The sequence below is a fragment of the Podarcis filfolensis genome (genome assembly GCF_964270895.1).
Source record: "Podarcis filfolensis genome assembly, chromosome: 8".
NCBI classification, from domain to species: Eukaryota; Metazoa; Chordata; class Lepidosauria; order Squamata; family Lacertidae; genus Podarcis; species Podarcis filfolensis.
Genome location: NC_139611.1, coordinates 23120890 through 23147964, shown reverse-complemented (window position 1 = coordinate 23147964; position 27075 = coordinate 23120890). Strand labels below are relative to the sequence as shown.

The following is a 27075-nucleotide window of genomic DNA, read 5'->3' as shown; positions in this document are numbered from 1 at the left end:
ACTGACGGTAATATTCTGTATGCAAAGCAGATTCTCTACCACTGAACTTCCCTTCAGACAAATTTAGCCCCTCCCCTTCAGACAAATTTACAAAGGATAAAGCAATTAGTGGCTAGTAGCCACGTTGGCTATATACTGTTATTAATTATTAATTTAATTTATATATTGCCCTATACCTGGAGGTCCAGTAATGGAGGCAGTATGTGTCCGAATACCTAGTTTCACTGGAAGCAATATTGTGTGATAATGGTTTCATTCATCCCCTCCTTGTCGGCATCTAGCTGGCCTCTTGGGGGGTGGGAAGGGGGAGACTGAACTGGACCCTGGACTAGATGGGCCCTTTCAATTTGCATCAGCAAAGTTCTTACGTTCTAACGGAGTGTTCTACCCCTCCTTTGCTGGCTGCTAGCAGAACATCTGCTTTGCATGCAGAAGGTATAATTATACAGTTCTGTGGTGCTATAAATTCCTGGCATCTCCCAGTAGGGCTGGGAGAGAACCTTGCAGAGGTGCTGCCAGTCAGTGTGCAGTATTTCTCAACATTGGGTCCCCAGATGTAGTTGGACTACAACTCCCATCATCCCTGCCCACTGGTCCCGCTAGCTAGGGATGATGGGAGTTGCAGCCCAACAACAGCTGGAGACCCAAGTTTGGGAAATACTTGTGTAAAGAGAATGGGCCCAATGGTCTGACTCTGCATTTATAAGAATTCGGTTGCTCATTATGGCAGCACCTACACTTTGGGACTCTCTGCCTTCTGAGATTGAGCCTTCACTTTATTCAACGTCTGATAAAAATATTCTTGTTTAGACCTGCCTACCCAGATGCTTAGAAAGTTGAGGTAACGTTAAACTGTTTTACTATTTTAACCTTTGTGTTTTAAAGCGAAGCTGTAAATTTTTATTGATTTTGTTCTATCTTTTTGCAAACTGCTTTGAGGTCTTAAAAAAAATATCATTCAAGTTATGTATAAATTTCACGAAATAAATAATAAAAGCTGTTTTGCAGACTGATCTGCCTTTGGGATCTGCCAAATGCAAAAAGAAAAAGAGCATGTGCTCTACCACTGAGGAGGAAACCCACAAAGCAAGACTATTTAGATCATGGTGCTGATAGTGCCAAGGTTGCAGGTTTGAGCCCCATATGGGACATCAGCTTATACATTGCAGGACTAGATGATCCTCAGGGTCCCTTCCAAGTCTATAATTCTATTATTCTTTAGTACTGTTTAGTCTGCCTGTCACGGCCAAGAGGTGGCCAGGGCCCTCAAATCTCATCCACTAACCCCTGCAAATGATTTTGTTGTTTTGCCAGACACACATCTGCTTAGGCATCCTCAGACATTCATATATACAACATACCAAGACCTAGAAACTTAATTTTTTTTTTATTTACCAGAAAGCTGAATTCTGCACCTTTTTAGTGGGAGGAGGTAGATCAGCAGGCAGGTGCGTAGATGGAAAACTTCCCTTCCCTCCCATCAGTCCATTAACATTCCTCTGCCAAAGTGGTCCAGGAGGAAAGCCTTTCCCCCAATAAAGTATCTCACAAGGCAGTGACTGTACAGACACCAGAGAAGCGTTAAATCTGGCCAAGGGATGGAGAATGAACTGAATTTTTAAAGATGGGAGCAGGAAACCTGTGGATGGTTGGCTGATGATAAATGCCCAACTGGCAGCAAAGGCAGTGGACAGGGATCATGGGAGTTGCAGTCCTGCAAAGGCTCCCATCCCATGTTGCTGGAAGTACCTTTCCTAGCAGGCGTTACAACGCTTATGTCGAGTCAGGCTGTGAGCTAGGCCATGGGGTGGGGAAGCTGCAGCCCTCCTGGTGGAAGTGGGCTCCAGCTCCCATCATCCCTGCCCACTGGTCATTCTGGCAGGGGTTGAGGAGGGTCCAAGAGCATCTGGCGAGTCACACGTCACCAAACCTGAAGAAGGCTGTGGCTCTATCATGTTGCAAGCTGAGACAGAGCCTGTGTCTGCTCGCTTCTCCTGCACAACAGGCGGTCCTTCATCCTGGCACTGCCTTCTGAGCTGGTAGCGAGAGCCCCACACATTGCTCTTCATTCATTCCGAGCTGAACTTGCTTCTTCCTGAGCAGCCCTCTCAGCCTGCTGGGCTTGTGCTTTCCTCACTCTTTCAGCGTTTGTGATGGTCATCGGATGCAGGGGGAGGAATCCAGAAAGCCCTGGGTGGGGGAAAGAAAGGGCACTTTGTTGTTACTGCCTATACTCTTCACGGCAAGGGTGGAAGAACCTCTCTCAGCCTGATGGGTCACGTTCGCTTCCGGTCAACCTTCCAGGGGGCATGTATAAATGGTGTGTGAGGCCAGATGCAAAAGCAGCTGGGGCAATTTGTGTAGTTATTACCTTTGCACAATAGGCTGCTTTCCCTATCCTCCATCCCGGAAGCTAAGCAAAGAGGCATTATCAGAGTTCAAGCCAGACACCTGAGAGAGTGAAGCAGGAGCAGTGAGGGGATGTTGCTTAGGCAGAAGTCTGAGGGCCAGATATAGAGGGCTGGAGGGCCACATTTGGTCCCTGGTTCTGAAGCTCTCCTTCCCTGCATTATCTCTCGAGGTCAACTGTCTAAAGCAAAGCACGGTGGGGAGAGTCAGGACACACAAAATCTGAAGTTCATCGCCTTCAGAAAATGTACTGACTATTTCGCAGTCATATGTCAGGGGTGCGTGCTGCTGTTAAGACTACAACTCTCATCTGACCCAAGCCAATAGTTAGGGACACTGGGAGTTGGGCATCCAAAAAGATACAGCTTCCCCAACCCTAGGCTTAAGCGCAAAGCTGTGAAAGAACTGATTGCCTGGTTGTCCGTGACATCAGGAAGCACACTGTGCTTTCCGTTCCACTTGTTCCCCCGGACAAATTTTCAGCTTAAAAATAAATGGGAGGATTAAGAAAAAAAATTCCTGTATTGAAGGTAGTTGAATTGGAGGAGCCCTGGGGCCCCTTATACCCTCTATGATTTTACGAATCATCATCATCAGGAACTGCCTAGGTTCAATGGATAACTGTACAATAAACAGAATTTTATTCAGCAAAAAAACCCCATAGGGATAGGTTATAATAATGCAGGAGTTTGGCATGGTGGGGAAACCATTAATAGCATAAACCACATTTAATTTTTGTATAAATACTTTGTTCAACAAGCAAAATGTCAATCTAAGTAAGGGAACGCAGAAAGCGACAACAAAATAGGAGCAACATTTCCCCCCCCCCCCAAAGAAGGAAACCGGGTGGCATTACCCAGAAGTTTCTCGACGGGCTTGGTGAGGTGGGCGCCATTGGCAATCCAGTATTTCAGCCGCTCGAAATTCACACCAACGATCCTCTCGTTGTGGTCATTGGGAAGCGGGTCGTAGCACCCAATCTGCTCCAAGTGCTTCCCGTCCCGGGCTCGCTTGTTCTGTGCGGCCACGATCCGAAAGTAAGGCCTGTTGGCGCAGCCACCCATAGCAAAGCGGATGACGGTATGCGCATTGTAGTACTTCTTCAGGAGGCAGTGCCCTGGAAGGGAGACCATGCAAAGGCAACGTCAACAGAAACCCTGCATTTATTGAAGATTTCTCTCCAGTGGTTAAGTAAGCTCAAGGAAATACTTCATTACACAGAGCATAGTTAAGCTGTAGAACTCACTCCCAATGGAGGCACTGATGACCACCAACTCCATAGTGCTTTTCTTCATCTGCAATATATATCACTCATAAATGCTGAATTTTGTTTTTACAACCCTGCCTCCCGCCCAGAAGTACCAAATACCTGTTTAGTTACAATTAATTTTTAAGTCATTTCAGTCTTTAAACAATGGTAAAAAAAAGGTAAAGGTAAAGGACCCCTGACAGCCAAGTCCAGTCACAGACGACTCTGGGGTTGCGATGCTCATCTCACTTTACAGGCTGAGGGAGCTGGCGTTTGTCGCAGACAGTTTTTCCAGGTCATGTGGCTAGTATGACTAAGCCGCTTCTGGCCCAACAGAACACCGAAACCAGAGCAGTGCACAGAAATGCCGTTCACCTTCCCACCGGAGTGGTACCTATTTATCTACTTGCACTTTTTGGCGTGCTTTCGAACTGCTAGGTTGGCAGGAGCTGGGACTGAGCAACGGGAGTTCACCCTGTCATGGGGATTTGAACCGCCAACCTTCTGATAGGCAGGCCCAAGAGGCTCAGTGGTTTAGACCGCAGCGCTACCCGCGTTCCTTAAACAATGGTACCATTCCACAAATCACCATGTGTTCTTGGGAGGTCTATAAACGGGTTCTATCGATGTTGCACGCGTAATAAAACTATGCCCTGTTGATTGAAGAGTTGTGGCTTGCTTCTCTGCTCGACTGTCTCGGACAAGGGCTGCCAGTTTGTCCATTAATATCAAGCCACAGAGTTGTGACATCCAGATCTCAAACGTGTCTGCTTTTAGAGTCTTCCAATGCCTTAAAAACCATACAGCAGTCCACTTGGATGGCTTTAAAAGAGGATTCGGCAAATTTCTGGATGAGAAGGCTACCAATCACGATGTCTATCTTGTTATTATTTATTGTTATTGCTATTTACTGAATTTATACCTGACCCTCCGTCCCCAAGGAGCCCAGGGTGGTAAACAGAGGCAGAGTTTAAAAAACAAATCTAGCAGAGTTAACACATTCTAAAAGCCATTACAATTGACAACACCTAAAACTGATCAAAGTTAAAAGCATTATTTTCCCCAGTGATCTAGAGGCTGCCCAGAATAGTATTCTTTAGCCACCAAATGCCTGGGTAAATGGGAAGGTTTTCAAACTCCTCCCGAAAGTTAATAAAGATGGAGGAAGTCACGCAACTCCACAGCTGGAGGTGGTAGGCCTCTAGGAATCACAAGTAAGGACAGCACTGTTGCGCTCGGGGCTTCCTGTGATCTTCCTATAAAGGGCACCTGGTTGGCTGCTGTGTGAACAGGATGCCAGAACTGATAGGTCTTTGGCCTGATCCAGCAGGGCTTTCTTACTGGTTCCAGTGTTGCTCCATCACTACACAAGGACAAAGTATTATTAATCCCACTTACCCAGCTGAACCATGATGTCTGGTTCCTGTGGAGAAGGGGAAACAGAGGTAACAAATCAGATCCCAACACTTAGTCTCATTTTAAAACAAACAAAAAAGCGCCATCAGCTTAGTTATGAATGAGGAACCAGGCTACATAATTTCTGCAATTCTAAAATGAATGAGGGGGATGTGGAATAGAAGCTAGGCCCAGGGAATGAGAACACAGAATCCTTGTGGTCCATTCCTAACCTGGAAACGTAGAAAGCTCCTTTTATACAGTCAGACCCACCAGTCCATTTACGACTGCCACCTTTGTTCTGGCAAAATATAGGACAGGATGGGGCAGAGCAGTTGGAAGGGGGGGGGGAATTATTATTTTTTTCCAGCTGGTGCTGAAGTGAATTCAAAGCAATCTATTACAATCTATTGCCTCTGAAATTTGTCACACACCCACATTCACGAATTTGTATATCTGTCTGTGCTTGGCTACCCACAGCTTAAATACATGACCTTTCACACACCCTTTTGAACACATGCATTTGGAGAGGATACCTAACTTGGCTGAGTGTGTGTGAGAGAGAGACACACACACAGAGAGAGAGCGCGGGAGAGAGAGCATTTTACACTGAAATACGTGGCAATCCTGTATTATGCAGGACAGGCGGCGACCCTGAATTTAACACAATTATCATCCATCCGCAGCGGCTCTGCAAGGTCTCACATAGCGGACACCCCCGACCTTGGGACCTTCCAGATGCAAAGCAGATGCTCAACCACTGAGCTACGCTCCTTCCCCTTAAAATAGAGTAATGGTTCCGAGAAAAGGGGCTGATTGAAGCAGCCGGCTTCTGCCCCGCGTGGCGAGCTGTACCTGCTGCCTGAGCCCTTAGCTGCCATTCACCAAACCCGCGCAAGGCAACTCGGTGCGCTCACACGAGCACAATTCCCATCCAAGCGACAACCGCATAGATGCTACTTACAAGGTCCTGGAGGTCGGAAACCACGTGAGGAGCCCGAGTCGGCCCCGCGCATGCGTGCCCGGATGGGATGGGAGGTGCGAGCGGCGGAACGAGCGTGGGAGAGGCGACCAATCAGAACACGGTGTATTAAAAAAAAAAAGACGCCGAAGCGCATGCGCCAGAGGGCGACGGGAGCTGTAGTTCCGCTTCCGCGTTGCTAAGCAACCGCATTAGGCCGCGAAGGTGGGGAACCAGCCAGCGCGTTCCTTGGCCGGGCTCCGGCTCGCGCGGCCGGAGAGCCGGGGGAGGGCGCGGGCCGTGGCCCTTTGGCAGGTGAGGGGGAAGGCGGAGGAGGAGAACGGAGCGAAAGGCCGAGAGAAGCTTCGGTACAACGGCCCAGAGAGAGAATAAGAGAACAGGCCCCGCCTCTGTCTTTTGGTCACGCCCCTTTGGCTGCGCCTTTGTTGCGCTTGCCGGGTTCCGATGCGCATGCGTGCGCTGGTAGCCTACATGGAATCGTTGTTCGAATGTATTCCCAGGGTCGTCTAGTCCAACCCACTGCAAGGTTTAAAGCACCCAAACATATTAAATTGGCTTCCTTTTAATGGATTAATTGATGAATTTAAATAACTATGCACATCAACAAACCTTGATATAGGTGCTTTTTAAAAAAAGTATAGAGATAGTTTGGTATATACGCTGAACTTAAAATTTAACCACCCACACTTAAAATTGTGTGCTGTCGCGTGTTAGGACAGGCTGTCTGTAATCTTGTCTCCCCCCCCCCCTTTCTTTTCCTGTTGTTAGAACATACCAGCACATCGAAAACAGCTGGAAAAGGAAATAAATGTGGGTCTCTCCTTGTTCACTCAGCCCCACCATTTTATAATTTGTCTTTCCAGACGGATCGACAAAAAGGTTTGATTGGTTCATCTAGCCACTAAACCTTGCGGCCCTGAAATAGATCGCTTTATGCCACGTTCCTAACTGCATTTACTCAAAGGTAAGTTTTAATAGTGAAAGTGATGTTATTTGTGGAGGATAAGGTTACCTGTGGCTACTAGACAGCTGTGCTCTGCTGTCAAAGGCAGTAGAACTCTTGAATACCTTTTGCTGGGAGAGAGTATATCTTCACTCAGGTCCTACTGACAGGCTTCCCAGGGGCTTCTGGTTGGCCACTCCAAAGACAGGACTTTGGACTTTTATTTTTATGAATTCAATTTTTATATTTCCAGCTATCAAAAGATCCCAGGGCTATGTCCAACATTAAAAACACATTACAGAACATCCATGATAAAAACATAAAAAGCATATGTACAGACAGCCTAGTAAGGCAATAGTCATCATCACAGTCCTCTCCCACACACTTTCCACAGGCTATAGGTTATTTAATGGCTAAAGGCCTGGGTAAAGAAGAATGTTTTTGCCTAGTGCCTAAAGACATGTAATGATGGCTCTGGGGAGAGTGTTCCAAATTGAGGAGCCAGCACAGAAAAGGCCCAGCTCTTCTTGTCACCCTCTGAACTTCTCTGGGGTGGGGGGTAGAGAAGGGCCTTAGATGACAAGTTCATGGTCCAGGTTGGATCAGCCTTTGGCCTGATCCAGCAGCCAAGCTCTTCTCAGTCAGAAGTATGTCCCACTCATGTTCAGTAGGCGTGTGTGTGTGGGGGGTGTATTCACAGACACAGTGTGTATAGGCTCACAGTCTTTGTTCAGTCCTATATACCCCATCTGACAATAAGAAGGTCTCTTTTTCTCATAACGGGCTTTTAAACTTTGCAGCGCTCTTTACCCCTTTATTGCAACGGAGGCATCTGAGCCGCTGCCCTCATGGAGAAACGCGACACCTTGATGAGGAAGAGCTTCACTGTGCTGCAGGAAATGAGCAACCGGAAGCAGCGGCTGTCGCAGCAGAACAATCCGGTGTGGACTCCTCCATCCAGTGGCAAAACCACCTCCAGCAAAGCAGGCCAAGCAGTGAGGGAGTACTATGAGAAGCAGGTAGGCAAAGCTTTGATACGAGCAGAATCCTAGCACGAATTTGAAAGGGCCCTGGACGTCATTTAGTCCAGCCCTGCCTGCTCAGTGCATGATGCCATTAACGGCAGAGGTTGCCGACGCGGTGCCTCCTTTTTCGTCTCCTTTGCACCCTCAATTCCTCTCCTTCCCCAGGCTAAGGAACAGCTGGCGAGCCCTACAAGGTCTCCCTACACGCCCGAGGTAGAGGAACTGCGGAAATCCTTCCTCATGCGCCCTGGGTGCCCCAGGTACAGCCACAGAGCTACTTCAACATCTCACCTTGGTAAGGCTCAAGAGGAAGAGGCAGTCTCTGTGGGAGGCCAGGGTGGTGTAGTGGGCTGGAGGACAGCTTTCCCCAACCTATGGTTCTCCATCCAGGCACTGCTGGGCTGCAACTCCCATCAGCCCCCAGCCAGCATGGCCAATGGTAAGGAGTGGTGGGAGCTGGGAGTACAACAACTTATGGAAGGCAGCAGGTTCCCCATCCCTGAGCTAGGAGGAGCAATGGGCTGAAGTGTTTTTCTGTAGTGCAGAGATGGGGAACCTCAGCCCAGCACCAAAGATGGCCCTTCATTCCTCTCTTTTGGGCCCTTGGGACTCTCTCCAGGCTACATCCTGTTCACAGCCCACACCCCTGCTATGTACCTGCATGTGTGCTTTTGCCTGGCTGAGATGCATCATTGTACTCTGCTAACATCTCCTTTCCTTTCCCTAGCTAGCAGGACCAGGTCAAGGATGATGGGAATTGTAGTCCAAAACAGTTGGAGGCCCAAGTTTGGGAAACTCTGTCCTAGTCCTGTACTCCACCCTCGTCAACACACAGGAAGGATAGAGATAGGTGTGGGGGTGCCTATAGAGACTAGTCTACTGCAAAAGTAAAGTTTAAATTTATTGCTCCACCCAGTTTTGCCTCTGGCCCCACCCACCACTAGCATGTGCCCCCCCAGAAGGTTGCTGAAAAGGAAATGTGGCCCTTGGGATGAAAAAGGTTCCCCACCCTGCTCTGGGGGCTGCACTCAAGCAGGTGAGATGTGTGCAGTAGCTAGGAGCAAGCAGTCATCAAAGTACTTTAATGAGCACCTTTCCATCCATCATTATCAATCAAGAAGGCATCCTAACTGAACTCAAGAAAATCTTACTTGAACTGTCAGGATGTTGACGTCCATTCCAGATAACCGACTCCTGAGCTTGCTAAGTGCTGTTGTAACCCTAACCTGCCCCTCTTCCATAATCTTCTCGCGTCCAAAATGTCTCTTCGGGTAGGCATGAGAACCAGTGGTCCTCCAGGATGTTGCTGGACTTCAGTTCCCACCAGCCTCAACCATCATGGCCAGTGGTCAGGGAAGAGGGGAGTTGTGATCATCCAGCAACCTGCTGAGAGCTGAAGGTTTTGTTTTGTGATTTGCTGCATGCTGTCTAAACTGAAAAAGTGGTGCCTCCATTGTTGGCGATTTCCATGCATTGTGTGTGTGAAAGACCCATGTAACCGTCTCCTTCCTCCTCCTCCTCCTCCTCCTCCTCCTCCTCCTCCTTGCAGGGAATGAGATAGCCAAAGGCCACCTGCCTTGCAACATCAGCACCATAAGTCTGTCCTCCCAGCTCTCCTTGGAAGAATGGAACTTGATACTTCAGAGACCAGATATCTTTGAGTCAAAGAGCTGCCTCAGATGTGAGTGCCTTTGTCTGACTCGCTGGTTCCCACACAGATCCCTCCCCTCCCCTCCCCTTCCTGCTGCAAACCGGAGTTTACATCTCAGGACTATGCAGAAAGGGGTGTGGGGCAGGCAGCTTTTGCTATGTTTAAACAAAACTGCAGTGCTTTCGTTTCAGCTGCTATAACTCGCCTCTTTTCAGGCAACTGAGCTGGACGATTTCTAGCCTTCCGATGCAGTACATCCCAGGACAGCCTTCTTTTTATAATGGCAATGTGTTAAATGTATCGTTAAAGGGCTCCATTATTGCCCATGGCACCCTGGGTGCTTCCAGACGATTGCTAGACCCGTGTGGGTTTCAGTCACATCCCAGCAGATTCAGGACTAGCGTCAGAGATGATCCATAGCGCTACCTTGACGGTGCCTTTCTCTCCTCCACTCCGTTGCCATTGCGCACACAGATTGTCCGGCCTCATCTACTCAGAGCATGTCTGGGTTGCCTAAGTGGAAAAGTTTCACCGAGGGCTTCACAGGCGGCGTCTACCCGAAAAGCCAAACCGGCAAAGGAAGCAGAATCCCATGGTACGTCAGTCTGCTGCAGGAAAAGGTAAGGATGTAACTGTCAAAGCAGCTTGGCAGAGGAAAGGGAGCAGGGAACTGGGCCGTGCAAGGCTTACTGGAAAGCACTGGCACTGGTACCCTGGATGCTGAGCATGGGGGGGACTCATGCCTGTAGCGGAGTTCTTCAGTATAACCACACTGTTGTGATGTTTAAGGCAACTTTACTTGGTCACAGCAGCGGCCTCTAGGGAGAATGCAAAAGTGGAAACTGCAAGCCTATGAATTACGCAGGCTTATATAGAGCCATGCCCTCACCTTAGTTTTACAGGTGCATGGAAACTAAGTCCCGTTTTCAGGCGGAAAGCATGCCTGCCATATTGGAACCTGCCCTCCATCAGACAAACATTAATGCAGCCAGAGTAATAGAACTATCCTTCTGCAGTTACAGGTTTTTATATCATGTGTAGGCTATTTATCAAAGCATATACAGTTCTACAATTTCCTTTTTTTTTTTAAAATAATTTTTATTAACTGGCCAATCACATCAAATTAATCATGGAACTTTGAAGTGTCAGGCATAGCTCTAATGGCTTTAGCCCAAACGTAGCAGAGTTTTCCTGCACAGCGAAGAAGCTAGTTGAGGTGGAAATGACTAGTCAGCTAGACTCAGAATAACTATTTACAGGATTTATTAAAAGGAAAAATAAAACCAGCAGAGTTTCTGCATACGAAACAAAGCAAAATAAATCCTTTCTTTCTCTCTCTCTCTTAACCATACACAGCACTTCTACTCCTAACACACCCCTAACACACCAAACTGTGCTAGCAATCCCTAGATAACAGAGTTGAGTGCTGGTCGTTAACCAATCAGAGTAAGTAGTTTCTAGGTCAAGCTGACCTTGGCTTTCTGCCAAGAGTAAATTGACACGGCCTTGAGTTAATTGTGTGAAGCCAGAATCTGTAAGTTTCCCATGAGAACCAATTAACAGAAACTGAACACCCCCTCACAGATTCTGCTGGACAATTAACATCAAATACACCTATGTAGGAGATTATTTTTCCAGCAAACCTAAACCCTTGCACATTCGCTTGTTCTTTACCTTTGCCAATGGTTTAGTTAACACATCTGCTACATTTTCTTCACTTGATACATAAGTACAGGTGATTACATTGTCTTGTACACAGCAACGCACATTTTGGTATTTTACAGAGATATGTTTGGAACGCGATTTGAAACCCTCTGTTTTACTTAAGGTTATACAAGCTTGATTATCAATGTAAACTTGTACTGGTTCTCCACAATTTACATTTAAATCTGTTAACAAATGCTTGAAATAAATCACCTCGTTGCACAATTCACTCAACGCGGCGTACTCTGATTCCGTTGATGACACACTTACAACGTCTTGCTTGCGTGACCGCCAGCTGATTAAAGCTCCACCGACCATTATGACTAGTCCTGTGACAGATTTTCTATCCGGCAAATTTCCCCAGTCACTATCACAGTAGCAACTCAACATTTCATCCTCTGAAGAATTTAATTGTAACATATAGCCAATTGTCTGTTTGAGGTATCTCAGAACTTGTTTTACCCCTTTCCAGGCATTTAGTGTGGGTTTTGAGACCAATCTACTTAATATGCCTACTGCATAGCTAATATCAGGTCTGGACCACTGTGCTAGATACAATAAACTTCCAATTACAGAATGATATACATCAGGATGTTCAAATTCAGGACTCTCATCTGTATGAAGTGTTTTTATGAAACCTGGATCCATAGGCACCACTGCCCCTTTGCAATCCTGCATCCTGTATGTAGTCAGTAGTTGTTTAACTTTGTTCTGCTGACTAATTAGGCAGCTGCCATCTTGGGCCCAGCACACTTCCAACCCTAGATATGTCCTAACCGGGCCTAAGTCTTTCACTTTGAACTTACTGGACAATTGCTTGGCAAACCTTTTAGTTTGTTTATCTGTTTTGCAAGCATACAATACATCATCTACATAAATCAGACAAAACTCTTGATCACTGCCTGTACCACGTACATAAACACAATTGTCAGCTGTACTCTGCTTGAAACCAAATGACACTAAGGCCTCATGGAAACATTTGTTCCAAGATCTTGCAGCCTGTTTGAGACCATATAGAGCTTTATTTAATTTCAACACTCTATTGGAACCTGTCTCATAACCAGGCGGTTCGGCTAGATACAGGTCTTCTGATATTGATGCATGTAAATATGCAGTCTGGATATCAAAATGGTTTAACAGGAGTTTTCTCTTTGCTCCAAGCGTTAGAATCAGCCTTACACTGTCCCCCTTAGCAGTAGGGGAAAAAGTCTCGTCATAATCTTTTCCAGGCCTCTGAGAGTATCCTTGAGCCACTAAACGAGCTTTGTATTTGTACTTTCCTGTCACCAGAGGTTTAAGTTTGTACACCCACCTGCAGCCTACAATCTTTGCCCCCTCAGGCGCTGCTACTGGTGTAAAAACCTTGTGCTCATTCAGAGAGGACATCTCTTCCTCCATTGCCTGTTTCCAGAGCTCTGCCTCCTCTTTTGGTAACTTTAACACCTCCTGAAAACTCTTGGGCTCTGCAATTACACTAAACACATTTGCAGTATCTGGAGAAAAACGCACCGGAGGCACTCCTTTGTTTTGTCTTTTAGATCTTCTGGGAGAAAATTTTTCTTCTGACCCACTTTCCTCCTCAGAACTACGACCTCTCTTTTGTTGCTTAGCAACTGGTCTCTGGCTAATTCCACTTTCTTGAGAGCTCTTATCTGAACTTTCCTCCCCCTCAGACTCTGATTCTCTATGTTTACCTTCAGAGTCATGAAGCTCCTGGGAAGGTTCAAACCAAACCTCAGTATTGGCATGTAGTCTCTCCCAGCCACTATGTTCACAAAAAATGGCATTCCTGGAGATCACAATGCCATTTGTCCCTTCAGCAAAGCGGAAACCTTTTCCCAGCTCCTGGTAACCCACAAACACTAACTGTTTGGTCTTAGGATCTCCCTTCTTTCTCATTTGTTTTGGAATTAATACCCAGGCTTTTGATCCAAACACATGCAAATGGTCAATTTTGGGTTTTTTCTGAAACAATTTAAAGTATGGAGTTGTACCTATTGTTTGATGAAAGAGCCTATTTTGGAGATAACACGCAGTGAGCATGCTCTCCCCCCAATAAGACATGGGCAAATCAGCATCATCAAGCATAGCAAACATCATATTTTGTAAAGATCTGTGTTTTCGCTCTGCAACGCCATTCTCCTCTGGGGAAAAAGCGTTCGTTTTTCTATGCCCAATGCCACGCTTTTGTAACCAATCTCTAAAAGCATTTGACATAAATTCGCCACCTCTGTCCGTCTGAATCCTTTTGAGTTTAATGGACAGAAATCTTTCCACAGATGCCACCCAGCCTTTAAACTTAGTGAACACGTCACCCTTATTCTTCATGGGAAAAACCCAAGAATAACGCGTGGCGTCATCCACAATTGTTAATGAAAAACGCGATCCACCCCTGCTTACAGCAAACGGACCAATTACGTCCATGTGAACCAGCTGTAGCGGTGACTCACTAACTCTGTCACTTCTGGGGTAAGAGACTCTGTGGGTTTTAACCTTTTTACAAACATTACAATCAAGGTACTTGTTACAACTCTTTAAATTACCCCCATCAGCCAATTCAGACATTTTTAGTATACTTTTCCAGCAAGCATGCCCCATTTTCCTATGCAATAAGTGCACACAGTTGTCATGTATAGCTTTGTTATTCACTGCAGGCTGAGATTTACTGACTACTGCTGCAACTTGAGATCCTGCTTTAAGCCAAAACAAGCCTCCCTCTGACTTAGCAGTGCCTAAAATCTCACCAGCCTTCTTAATAATGCAACTGTCTCCTTCAAAATACACTTTAAACCCAGCTTTTAGCAAACAATCTACAGACATCAGATTGCTCCTTAATGAAGGCACATAAAGTACATTTTGCAGGCATTCACGAAGACAAGGAACAAAAACTGCACCCCCCGAAATCACTTCGGAAGTACTTCCGTCTGCTAGAGCCACCTGGCTGCGCTGTGCTGAGTTCTTGGAAACAAACAATTCATCTGAATTTACGATGTGCCGAGACGCTCCCGAATCGACCACCCAGACAGCTTGTTTCTCATCAGCAATCTTGACCTTGGCGGTCACCAGCTGAGCTGACTGTTTTTGTTTGAAGAACTTCTTTTTCCGCTGCTGCTGCTGCTGCTGATCTCGTCTCTGCTCCTGCACCGGCAACTGAGACTTGACCAACTCAGGACATTGTCGTTTTAGATGCGCTGAAGACCCACATCGGAAACAACGCCTAACAGCAAACGCAGACTCCTCACCGGCACGCTGCTCTTGCTTCACCCCTGGCACGGCATGAGAACTCCTTCCAAACCGCCCGCCTGTAGAAGCCTCTGCAGCCAACGACCTTTCTTGCCTCTTCTGCCACTCTTCAATCAAACGCGCAGTAACGTAACTGATTGATAAATCACGCTCCTGTATGCCTTCTAGAGACAAAACTAAATTATCCCAGCTTTCCGGGAGAGAACTCAAAATAATAGCCACCTTCTCCTGCTGGTCTAATGCACAGTCTCTTTCCTGTAGCGCAGCAAACTTTAACTGTAAACTGTGTAGGTGTTCCTGCATTGTAACCCCAGGCTGTAACATTGCCTTGTACAATGCCTTGCGAATGAACAGCTTGGAAACCGCTGTCTCACGCACATGGAGTTCTTTAAGTGCTTGCCACACACCTCTAGCTGTCTTGATTCCCCTCACATACGGCAACTGGGAATCTTCCAGCCCCAAGACAATTGTGGCCCTTGCTCTTTGGTCTTTATCGAGGTCTTCATCATCAGGCTTCGCAGGAAACTTACTCACCACTTGCCAGAGACGATCCCTCTGCAGCACTGCCTGCATGCGTTCCGACCACAGCAAGTAATTGGAGTCATTCAGATGCTCAAAAGCCATCTGAACTGGTTGTGAGGCCATCTTGAGAGCGATGTCCCTGGAACCCGGAACCAGCTACTCACGACCACCGAGAGAGAAAACAGGAACCACAGCACCCAGCACTCACACGCTGCAGCTGTTGTCCTTGTGTCCACTGCGTCACCAGCTCACAACAGTCAGGAACCAGCCAATGTCCATCTGCTGCACCAACAGGAACAACAACTTCTGGAACTACTGGAACCAACGCTGCTGATGCTGACACCACCACAACTCAGGCTGGCAGCACAATGCCCATAACCTCACGGAACTTTGAAGTGTCAGGCATAGCTCTAATGGCTTTAGCCCAAACGTAGCAGAGTTTTCCTGCACAGCGAAGAAGCTAGTTGAGGTGGAAATGACTAGTCAGCTAGACTCAGAATAACTATTTACAGGATTTATTAAAAGGAAAAATAAAACCAGCAGAGTTTCTGCATACGAAACAAAGCAAAATAAATCCTTTCTTTCTCTCTCTCTCTTAACCATACACAGCACTTCTACTCCTAACACACCCCTAACACACCAAACTGTGCTAGCAATCCCTAGATAACAGAGTTGAGTGCTGGTCGTTAACCAATCAGAGTAAGTAGTTTCTAGGTCAAGCTGACCTTGGCTTTCTGCCAAGAGTAAATTGACACGGCCTTGAGTTAATTGTGTGAAGCCAGAATCTGTAAGTTTCCCATGAGAACCAATTAACAGAAACTGAACAATTAAATCACATCACATAAATTCCAAATTACAAAGCCAAATTTTTAAATTTTGTTGGGGGAACCCATACTTCAAGATCCAAAGGGGGATTCAAATCATCTTCTTATTACTGCGTTAGTGTCCAAATCAGTCCCAATCAGTCCAGACAAAACTCATAATTCTATCCAGTCTTATCTTGGTGTTTCCACATCATATCTTGTTCATATAATTTCTCTTTTTCTTTTACGATCTCTTCTGTTAGTCTCCTTAAGCCGATAAGCAAATATAATAATCCTGTGTGAATTTCCCGTTCTTCCAATTTAAGTCCAGATGGTTTCCATATATCTCCTTCGTAGATAACATCACTCTTTCCATCATAAATCAGGCATTTTTCGCTCTTAAGTCCCACAGAGAAGTTAATCCACGATATGTAAACAGCTCTATTTCTCTCTTTCTCCTCCCAGACCCAAGAGCTCCAACAATGCCTCCCAAGATGGCGACGGCATTTTTAACTGCGTCATTCCAAAACTCTTAACTTTCCAGCTTCGTCTTGAAACATTGCTTTGGTTCGAAAGTTTATCTCCACACAGCCTTAAATCACAGCTTAAGTCCTTAAAGTTCTAACTCATTAGGGGAGGGGATTCTTGTTAATCACATAAAGAGGAAAGGAAAGTTTTTATTTCCCCCTCCCCCCTCAGTCATTTGCAATACCGTATCTTGACGTATCTTCTCATATTTTGTTCTTGCCTTGTTATCAGAGATCTCTTCTGTCAGCAGTCTTTACTCCCCCCTTTTCCTTGAAGTATGTGCAATTTATCTCGTCCAAATTGTTTCTTTTGAAGATTCTTGCAAACTAGAGGCGCGGATCAGGGACGGCGTCCAGGAGTGCCGAAATCCCACAGGAGGGCTTTGTGCCTAGTGCCCCCACCCCCACAAATTCGGGGGTGGTATAGGGCACAGCAGGCAAGGGCCGTCCCCCCCATAATCCTGGGGGGGGGGTTAAGGAGGCTAATTACCCCCATCATAGCCTCCAAATTACCTCGTGTGGGTCGGAGAGATGTTATTGTCAGCCATCTTCCGATGCGCCACCTAGTGGCCCCCCCAGTTCTACAATTTCCAGTACGTGCCCTTCCAGGGAGGCACCCGGAAGTGGGCCTTCCGGTGCAGGTCAATGGATCTGAGTAGGGTTCAACACCAGGAGAAGCACTCTGAAAGATACAGGGGTCCTGAACTACATGGGCCTTTATAGATCCAAGTCAGCATGATGAATTGGGACTTGGGAACATACAGCTGATGGAAAGATCTCTGGCTCCTGGAGATCGTCTGCCTGTCAGAGTAAAAAATATTGGGCTACATCAGCAGTCTTCCTTGTATCTGAGCGTGGCTGTCTTCCCTCCCTACCCCATACAACAGTCAAGGGCACCTGTTTTCAGCTCGAGGCCACATTCCCTTGTGGGGAGCCTTCTGTGGGGCCCGCATGCCAGCAGGGGGCATGGCCAGAAGCGAAAAGTAGGTGGGTCAGCGGGGGCAGCTCTTTCCCTTTGCACAGCAGCCTACATTCCAGCAGGGCTTCTATACAGAAGCATCCATTTCTCCATACTCTGCCAAGGCAAGTAAGAGGCAGGAACCGAGCTCTGGGACACCTTCCAGCCAGGCAGAAACTCTCAAGGAGGGCATAGAGTAGGGCCAGTAAGGGGGAATGGCCGAGGAGTGCTGCAAGGGCCAGGAAGAGCGGCCTGGGCGGCTGCATTTGGCCTGTGGCCTGAGGTTCCCCACCCTTGCCATGTAAGTGGACAAAGTGTTTATTGTAGAACCAGCCTTGCCTGCTGGGGCACCCATGTCATGCAACTGTAGGAAGTGTCTTTGAGGTCTCAACCTGGCTGTTCTCATATCTCTCCCCCCCCCCCCCAAGGATACAACTTTGCAAAAGATGGAAGCGGAACTCATCCGCCTTGCCAACTGCGAAGCGGAGAGCGTCCGGAAGGACGACGTGATCTCAGTCCTCCGGGAGGAGCTGGAAGTGATGCAGATGCAGCTGGACCAGGCACAGCAGGGGGGTGAGCTCGCCCCAGTGGAGAGACCCGCCCAGAAGGTTGGCCCAGTCCTTCTTATTTGTTTATTCATTTACTGCCTTTCTGTCCTGCTTTTCCTCCAAGGAGCTGAGATTGGCGTATACGTGGTTCTCCCCTGCTCCACATTTTACTCTCACAATAATAATAATAAAAATAAATTTTATTTATATCCTGCCCTCCCCAGCCGAAGCCGGGCTCAGGGCGGCTAACAACAATAAAATAATACAACATTCTAAAATCATTTCATTAAAATTAATTCAATTCAAATTGATGGCAACCATTAGGCTAAAGTTCTGTGAAGATTGCCAAGGGAGGGAGTCAGGCTGTGCCCTGACCAAAGGCTGTGCCCTGACCAAACAACCCTGTGTGGTAGGTTAAGCTGAGAGGTTGAGGCTAGCCCAAGATTAACCAGCAGGCTTCACACCCAATTGGGGATCCAAACCCAGGTCTCCCGGGTCCTAGTTCGACACGTGAACCACTGTTTTTTAAATTTTCATTTCAACAATTTACACTATACGGTAAGATTAAATGTCAGTTAAAACTATGAAATCAGCATTCACTTGGACAACCTGCTGAGATCATCTTTGGCCGGCCTGAACTCAACTGGAAGGGAGTGCCACAAAAATTGGATCCAAGGCACTGAACACAGAGAGGCTCCTAGTGGATACGAGCCATAGGGGACCACTGGCAGCTACCTCACTGCAGGGTGTTGGACTGGATAATCCCCATGGTCCCTTCCAACTCTATAATTCTCTGATTCTCTGATTCCTGCATTGCAGAGGGTTTGACTAGATGACTCACGAGGTCTCTTGCAACTCTGCAGTTTTATGAAAAGAAGGATCCTGAACCACACAACACCACATTGGCTGTCTGTGTGTAATTCTGTAAGCCTCTATATGTGCCAGGGGCTCTTACTTTGCAATCTAACTAAAGGGAGAGCAGGGAAAGTGAATGCATCCTCCGTGCTAATGGCAAATGCTTGGGGATATGTTTGGTGGATTCGCCCTCAGTGGTGGCTGGTGCCTATAGCGATTGGTAGGGCGGAAGGCCTGGAGGCCAACAGTAGGTGGCGCCAAAGCCAGTAGCAGGCACAGCCAGAGCCAATGGCAGGCAGAGTCCCTATGCTTCCTATGCTTTGCATCCTCTGTGCCCAGTATTTCCTACAACAGTTCTGAGATAACCTTCCAAGTTCTAGCAGCATTTCCCCAAGTTACTGGAGGGCTGTGCCCTCAGTTTCCAGCTTCAGCGCCTTCTGAATCTTTTATCCCTCTCCTTAAAAGGAACCAGAAGAAAAACTTACGATGCAAGTGAGTGACCCAAACCTGCGCAGGCGAGGTGTCTCTCTGCCGGTCCTTATGCAGCAGAAGAGCATCCCGGAAGAATTTCGGCAGGAATTGGAGCGGTTGAAATTGGAGCTGGCCCAGACAGACAGACAGGTGGACTCCAAGATGGCGCTCCTTAGCAAGACGCTGCTGAAGGATCAGAATGAACTGGAGCAGCTGGAGAAAGAGGTGAGCCTGAAGGCTAGTTGGGGAGAATTTTCTCTACACTCAAAGCAAATTCGTTTCCCAAGCTCTGGTGTCCTTAGAGCCGAAACAGCACTGTCCACACAAAAGAGGGAAGTTTTTGCAGGCATGGGGAACACACAAAGATTTGCAGAAGTACAGGATGTCTATGGGGCTGGGCAGAACCCTGCCCCCTCCCCAAGCTAGAGATGGGCACCCTTTGACCTGTGGCCCCCAGGATTGCCTACCTGGCCCTTGGGAGTCCCTTTCCCTTGCTATCCTGCCTTTCCCCCAGGCCACAGCAAGACCTCAGTCTCCAGTGTCCAAACTGACCTGGCTGGCACCCTCCTTATCAGGGTCAGAGTCAGCAGTGGTGAAGTTAGGTCGTTTTAGACTCTGGTCTCAAGGACCCTACTCCTTTAGAAGGTTCAATCCCCAGTGTCTCCAGGTCACCCTGTTGAGGTGCTGCCAGTCCGTGTAGACAATGCTGAACAAAGTGGAGCAAGCTTCTGGCTTGGTTTAAGAAAGCTTTTATGTGCCTAAGTCATCCTCATCACTTCGCTTACTTCTAAATGTGGTCCGTCCTGCTGCTGCGTTTAACGGGGGCCCACCTGCTCACTCTGTGGGGTCCCAGGACCTGTACCCTAAAGTTCTGCCTCGTTGGTGAGTAAAAGGTCTAATCCAGGCAGGGAAAATGGAGGAAGAAGGGGAAACGTTTGAGTAGAGGAACCTAGCAGAGGCCAGTTTCCCCATTTTCCAGTTGTAAATTTGGTTCTGCACATTTCTACAGCAATTTGCACTTTTGAAGGAAAAAAACCCCCCAACAACCCCTAAATTCTCATGAGAATTCACCAGTATTTTAGGGTGGATTTCTCCTAACATACCCTTTTGGGGGGGGGAGAATGCAGTTTCCCCTACTATAATGAATTTTTGAATGCTGTTTTCAGTAAGGTATGCATTTCTGTGCAAATCTTCTCCTTTTGCATACCTTTCTTGCTTGGAGAGCCGCAGCACAAAATTTGGAGAAGTGCAGATTTCAAAGGCTAATTGCGTTCCAGCTCACGTGTTGCTTTGAGAAGTACAAATTGGATAGTTTCCTGTTAAAACGCGAACAAAATTGGCTTTCTCCCATGCCCTTTCTTTGGCATCCCAGTCTTTCTTTGCGCTCTTTCTGCGCAGTACTCTGAAATACAGGAAAAGGTACGCTCAGAGGGCGAGGAAGAGATGCGTGTGGAAAGTAGGTCTTACGAAGAAGTGCATATGGAAGAATCGGAAGAGGAGCTCCTTTTTATCAAGCTTCTCGAGTTCCAGAGGATGAACGAGGAGCTGTACGACGAGCTGGAGAAAGTGAAATGCGATTATGACATGGCCACAGGTACCTTTGGAAAGCTGAGATGGTTATATATGGAAATGGGTTGGCTAATATTTTCCTTGGGGAACCAAGAGTCACCCCTTCTGGAGGCAACCTCATATTGTAGGCGCTGATTTAAATGGAACTAAGGTGAGGCCACTGAGAAACAAGAGGGAGTTGTGAGCATGCTCAGTGCAACCCTGAGGTTAGTTGAAATGCAAAACAATCATTTTGGAATCCTAAGCGGGTGACCTCCTCAAGAGCCCTATGAGAGTTGAGCGTGCCCAGCAACCATGGATTGCTGAGCGTCGGTTGGAAAAAGAAAAGAAAACCAGGGAATGGAATGGAGTTTCCTGGGATTGGGCATGGTAGCTCGTTGGAAAAAGAAAAGAAAACCAGGGCACAGGGAACGGAATGGAGTTTTCTGGGATTGGGATTGGTTGTCCATTGGACGAGAGCATGCCTGCAAGAAGGCGAAAACAAAACAGCAACATTGGTTTGCAGGTCCCTCGCTTGTTAATTCAGAGGGTTCATGCTAGTGGAGAGTTTCTGGCGATCCATACTGGGTGGCCTCGATCACATTCACGGGCTTTTCTCTTGATTCCCTAGGCGCGATATCTTCCTTGCAAAGGCAGCTATCCTTTGAGGCATCCCAGCTCAGGAAAGCTCACGCAGAGCGAGAATCTTTGCAGAAGGAGCTGAGGGAGCGGGGAGCTCAGCTGGAAGCCATGTCTAATAAAGTATGTTGATTGGGGGGTTACACAGTTCTGCTGGGTTTGGATTGCGGGGAAGGCTGAGAATTCTTTTAATTTTTTAAGGCGTGCTCTGAAACAGCTGAATGCATGAGATGGTGAGGAGGGGGCCGTTTCTCAGTGGTTGAGCACCTGCTTTCTGTAAGGAAGGTCTCCACTTCAGGACACTTTTAAAGATGTAGGGAATTCAAATTAATTTGATGTGATTTTGATACAGGAATTGAATGGAAAACAACTACAGAGTGGGAATGATTAGGTTTTTTATATACGCAGATGGAGGGAAATGAAGGTTTTGTTTCAGAAATAATAATTAATGGGTTCATGTGGATTGATAAACGGATAAGCAATCCTCACTGATAACATTGGAAATGTTAACTAATGCACAAGCTGGAATTGACAAATGGATGGACAAGGACAAAAGGGGGAAATTGTGAATTAGAGATAATTATGAAATATAAGCAGCAATAAGGGTTAATTATTGGCACATCTGGGAAGCCATTTTTCTTTAAAAAAAATGTTGTACAGTGGTACCTCGGGTTAAGAACTTAATTCATAAATGATTGGGTAAGAGAAAAAGGATTAAAGAAAGTGAATCATAAGTAATTGAAATTAGGGGTTGCTGAAAAAGTTTAAAACAGGGATGCAGAAAAGGGAGGTATGGGGAAGTCGTTGAAATAAGGCTTAAGAAAAAGAGGTTATGAAATTATACGTGTTTATATGTTTGTTTGTCTATGTTTTGTTAGTTGTAATGTGTTTTAATTTATGTTGGAAAATCAATAAAAATTTATATAAAAAAAAAAGAACTTAATTCATTCTGGAGGTCCATTCTTAACCTGAAACTGTTTTTAACCTGAAGCACCACTTTAGTTAATGGGGCCTCCTGATGCCGCCGTGCCACAACCGCGCGATTTCTGTTCTCATCCTGAGATAAAGTTCTTAAACCAAGGTACTATTTCTGGGTTGGTGGAGTCTGTAGCCTGAAGCGTCTGTAACCTGAAGCGTCTGTAACCTGAAGCATCTGTAACCCGAGGTACCACTGTATTAAAGTTGTTTAATTCATTATGGATTAACAACTTTTAATTGGCGGGGGAAAATGGTATCCAGTTCAATCCCCGCTATCTCCAGATAAGGATTTGGAACAGTCTCCTCTCTGAGACCTTGGACAGCCACTGGCATTCATGCAGCCAATACTGAGCTAGTTGGACCAGTAGTCTGACTCAGCATAAGATAGCTTCTTAGGTCCCTGAGAGGGCTGAGAGAATGGATTGCCCCCTCCACATGTTTCTAGCAGGTTTGCTGCTAAGATCCTAATTGCCTTATGGTGAGATGGCAGGTCTGTGGCTGGCTGGAGGTCCACGTGGCACTTGGAGGAAGTTGCCATGGCTTAGTGGTAGAGCATCCGCTTTGCAAGCAGAATTGTCCTGGGTTCAATCCCCAACATCTCCAGGCAGTGCTGGAAAGGTCCCCAGCCCAAGATCCTGCAGAGCTGCTGGCGGCTGGAAGTAGACATAAGGACATACCAAGGGCCCTGCTCTTGGATCAGGCCGGTGGCCCATTTTGTCCAGCATCCTGTTCTCACAGTGGCCAAAAGCACAAGAGTACTCGTTCCCTCCTGTGGTTTCCAGCAACTGGTGTTCCAGTAGCATTACTGTCTCCCAACTACGGAGGCAGCGCACAGCCATTGTGGCTAGAATCCATTGACAGCCTTCTCCATGAATCTAACCCTAAACGATTGGTTGGCAGCCATCAGTACCTCCTGTGGGAGCAAATTCTGCAGTTTAAGTAATCAAGGCAATACTGAGTTAGGTGCAGCTGTGCTCTGGCTCAGTCTAAGGAAGCTTCCTGTATTATTATGGGCTGTACCTTCCAGCTGGGATTTCCGCCGGGCCACGAACGTACTAAATGGGGTTGTACCTTTATCATGCTTGCCTTTTTATTTTAGTTTAGCAACTTGAGAGAGGAGAGGAAGCACGAAGAAATGATGGGCTCCATCGAGAGAGAGAATTACAATCTCAGGCAGGTGAGTTGCTGCTCCCTGCCAGTAGCGAGGGCGAATATCTCAGTTTTGGTTTCTCTCATTTTTTCCGGTCTTAAACTTCGATTCTCCACATTTCCACATCAGTTTGCATTTTTTGTATGTGTTGGAGGGGGGAGTCCTCAGGAAATTCCTCAGCATTTCCGTTTGAATTTCTCCTAATATGCCCATTATTGCATGCTTTTCCCCATTATTTCCCCATGCCCATTATTTGATGCATTTTAAAATTATATTTCCCCATATATATGCATTTGCAGATGCGCTGCACCCCAGCCTATGCATTTCCCCCCACACCTTACCTGTCGGGGGAACTGCACTGGAAAATTTGGGGAAGTGTGAATTTCAGTGGATGGACTGTGCTTCAGTTCATTTCTTGTTGCAGAAAGTGCAAATCAGGTGGCTTTGCCACTAAATGCAAACTGAATCCACAAAGCAGGTTCCTAAGTTCTAATTGTGGGTCTCCAATGTGGTGCCCATGGGCACCAGTGTGCTTGCCAGTACCTCCTAAGGCACCTGCAAAAGAAACCGAGCTTTTCGTGTGCCATTCCTGTTTCTACAGCCTCAGCCTCTCTTACATTCAAGCCATTATTCTGTTTTGTCTTTTGCTTTATTTATTACTACATTTCTATCCCACTTGTCCTCCAAGCAGCCCAAGGTGCTGAATACATGTCTCCCTCTCTCCACTTTTATCCTCACAACAGCCCTTTGAGGTAGGTTAGACTGAGAGATAATGATGGGCCCAAGCTGTCCCCCGACAGCAGCCATCTTCGGATATGCCATGCCCCCACAGCAGCCATTTTGCACTCTCCCCTCACATTTCAACTATTGCTGCGCACAGTCTTTGGCTGGAGAAAAATTCAGCGCAGTGTGAATTTTCAAAGGATAGCTGCGTTTCGGTTTGTTTATTTGTCCGGGAACTGCAAATTAGGTCGTTTCCTGTTAGAAAGCAAACAAAATCGAAACCTCCATCCTTACTCTTAGTTAACAGTTCTATCTTTATCCTCTCCTGCCACGCAGGACCTCGCTGATCTGGAATCCAAACTAACTGACAAGAGCCAGATGATCGACGACTTGCAGAGCAACGTCAACCGGCTCCAGGCCGAGCTGTTACTGAATCAGCACCATGTTGGGAACCAGCTGAGCCGGCAGAACGATCTGCAGAGGCAGCTGGAGATCTTGCAGCGGGCAGAGCAGCAAACCAGAGTCACTCTGGAGAGCATCAGTGCCAGGGTAATCTTCTCCACAGATCGCAGGGCTTCTTCAACCACCACTACCACCACTGTTACTGCTATTAGGTCCTTGTTATTACCATTATTAACATTTGCATTTCTTATCGACCCTTCACCACAGCAGTGCAAAAATACGCTACTAAACTCAGTTAAAACAAAGGCAGGGCCATTGGTCCATCTGGCTGAGTATTGTCTACACCAGGGCTTCCCGAATTTGAGTCTCCAGCTGTTTTTGAACTACAGTCCCCATCATCTCTGACCACTGGTCCTGGTAGCTAGGGATGATGGGAGCTGTAGTCCATAAAACAGCTGGAGACCCAAGTTTGGGAAACCCTGGTCTACGTTGACGGGCAGAGGCTCTCCAGGAGTTTTGTGCCAAGTGCAACCTGCCAGGGATTGAACCCAAGACCTTCTCTGTTTAATGCATGCTTGCATGCTTACATGCATATGTGCATGTAATGTTATGAACATACGTTTATGTCTACACTCAGGCCCAAAGTATTTTCACTAGTATCTCAGGAACAGAAATGAATTCTGTCGGTCTGAAAAACGGCAGCTCCCAGAGCCTGGTGGTTGGTGCCCATTGGGGCTGGCAGGGAGGCAGTTCGTGGCACCAGAGCCAGTGACAGCTGCAGCCACTGCCAATGACAAGCAGAGCCAGATCTAGTTTTGACGGCATCCTCCTTCCTGCTGAGTTCCACAAGGACAACACTAGGGCTAAGGAGAAGGAATTGGACAGCCAGGGCCATCCATAGGGCTGGATGTAAGCAAGAAGGCAGGCAGGTGGGGGGGGTGAGCTGCTTATTGTGGGGCTGTACCCTGTTTGCCCCACTTCCCAGAGTTCCTTGGGGTAAGCCATGCTATTTTAAATGGATAAAAATCTGAATTTCAGTTTCTAGTGCTCTTTGAGAGACGGAAACAAATCAAAAAATTGAAAATGGCATGAAACATGGCTCTCGCAAATCAGTAACCGAGAATCCTGGCCGCTTCCGGAATGTCCCTGTTTCAGGGGTGCGATTCAGTCACGTGCTGGGAAATCCAGATTGTGCAACTCAGGTGGATTTGGTGTTCTTGTGCAATAAACCCACTTCTGAAAAAAACCAGACCTTTTTGCTGTAAGGAAAGTGACAGGGATATCCCCTGGAAAATGAGGGATAAGGACTGCTTGGTGCGATGTTCAACCTTCTCCCAAATAAATCAGAATAAGCAGTGGTCCTACTCGGAATCTTTGTGCACATGTATCAGGACGAATGTAAACAGGTTGTCTGGGAGTGACCTTGTCTCACTGCATTAGCTTTGATTCTAAGGAATGACATTCTCTAATTTTTGAACTAAGGCACTGTCCACTTCATCCCCCCGCCCTTCTTTTCACTGAAAGTTTGAAAGGTTTCGGAGCAGAATCATCCAGGCAACTTACAGCACCCCTGGCACCAAGTCTCCCCAGGCCGAAATCACAGACGACGAAGTTTTAGAGTCCTTGCAGGTAAAAGTAACCATGTGGAAGTCAGATTGTCACTGTGGCTGCAGTGCAGAAGCGGGCTGGGGGAATGGAATAGCTGCCTCCATTTCTAACAGAAAGCTCCTCTGTGGATCTGTCTTCCAGAAAATCATAACAGACCGTCTAGACTTTTACCAGTTGCTGAAACAGAAAGGGGTGAAAGTCCCAGCTCTGGGCGCCTCCGAACCACCCCCTCCAATCACTACCTCTAAGAAGAAGAGTTCCAGCAGATAGAGATTTGAAAGCTAAAGTCTCTCCTCTTCACATTCTTTCCTAACTGGGGCTTGATCCATTCTTGGTCATCTTTTATAATTCCTTTTCCTGACTCCAATTAAATGATTGCACTTAATGTTTAGTTTTTCTCTCTGACCCACTTGCCGCTTCCTCTTATTCTGCAAGAAACCTGCTCCTACCAGGGGTGTAAGATGCTAATAATTTGCATTACCACCAAAGCAGTCATGTCATATTGTTGCAATATAGCTTGAAGACTCAGCAGTAGCAACAACTTCCAAAAACATGTTATATATTTTAATTTTATTGCTAGGGGCCTTGTACCCGGTGTTGCGCAGGAATTCTAAAAGACACACACACAAATCATTGCAGTTTTTAAATCAGTGGTTGAAATCAGTGCAGGGTTCAGTCCTCCATTGTGATTCCAAATGGCTGTATCCAGACATGGAAGAAAACTTGCTCCTTGATCTCAGGA

The 27075-nt window shown here is 46.8% G+C and overlaps 2 protein-coding genes across 5 annotated transcripts; one reads left to right on the top strand and one right to left on the bottom strand.

The window, feature by feature from the left end:
• Window positions 1-1368: 1368 nt before the first annotated feature.
• Window positions 1369-6149, bottom strand: MRPS16 (mitochondrial ribosomal protein S16). 3 transcript variants are annotated; one of them, XM_083625796.1, is made up of 4 exons: window positions 6018-6149; window positions 5057-5081; window positions 3266-3526; window positions 1369-2190 (listed from the first exon to the last, which is right to left on the bottom strand). In XM_083625796.1, exons 2-4 carry the CDS (start codon window positions 5067-5069, stop codon window positions 2066-2068), a joined length of 399 nt encoding a protein of 132 aa, XP_083481922.1. In that variant the 5' UTR covers window positions 5070-5081; window positions 6018-6149; the 3' UTR covers window positions 1369-2065. The 3 variants fall into 3 exon arrangements, with proteins under 3 accessions (XP_083481922.1, XP_083481921.1, XP_083481920.1); XM_083625795.1 differs by having other exon boundaries at window positions 5909-6020; XM_083625794.1 differs by lacking the exons at window positions 5057-5081; window positions 6018-6149 and having other exon boundaries at window positions 3266-3557.
• Window positions 6150-6209: 60 nt separating this feature from the next.
• On the top strand, window positions 6210-26718 carry CCDC27 (coiled-coil domain containing 27). Of its 2 annotated transcripts, XM_083625791.1 has the most exons (14): window positions 6210-6329; window positions 6899-6999; window positions 7779-7997; window positions 8169-8298; window positions 9553-9684; window positions 10129-10274; window positions 17840-18019; window positions 19280-19510; window positions 20684-20879; window positions 21465-21595; window positions 23550-23627; window positions 24660-24872; window positions 26250-26354; window positions 26475-26718. In XM_083625791.1, the coding sequence occupies exons 3-14, from the start codon at window positions 7827-7829 to the stop codon at window positions 26601-26603; spliced, it is 1842 nt and encodes a 613-aa protein (XP_083481917.1). In that variant the 5' UTR covers window positions 6210-6329; window positions 6899-6999; window positions 7779-7826; the 3' UTR covers window positions 26604-26718. The 2 variants fall into 2 exon arrangements, with proteins under 2 accessions (XP_083481917.1, XP_083481916.1); XM_083625790.1 differs by having other exon boundaries at window positions 6213-6329; window positions 26250-26718.
• Window positions 26719-27075: the final 357 nt, after the last annotated feature.

Coding starts and splice junctions, on each gene's coding strand:
- CCDC27 (XM_083625790.1), top strand. CDS start 7,827: ATGGAGAAACGCGACACCTTGATGAGGAAGAGCTTCACTGTGCTGCAG. Junction 7,998..8,168: donor GGGAGTACTATGAGAAGCAG/GTAGGCAAAGCT, acceptor CTCCTTCCCCAG/GCTAAGGAACAGCTGGCGAG. Junction 9,685..10,128: donor GTCAAAGAGCTGCCTCAGAT/GTGAGTGCCTTT, acceptor TTGCGCACACAG/ATTGTCCGGCCTCATCTACT.
- MRPS16 (XM_083625794.1), bottom strand. CDS start 3,542: ATGGTCTCCCTTCCAGGGCACTGCCTCCTGAAGAAGTACTACAATGCG. Junction 2,191..3,265: donor GCCCGTCGAGAAACTTCTGG/GTAATGCCACCC, acceptor TCCCCCACCCAG/GGCTTTCTGGATTCCTCCCC.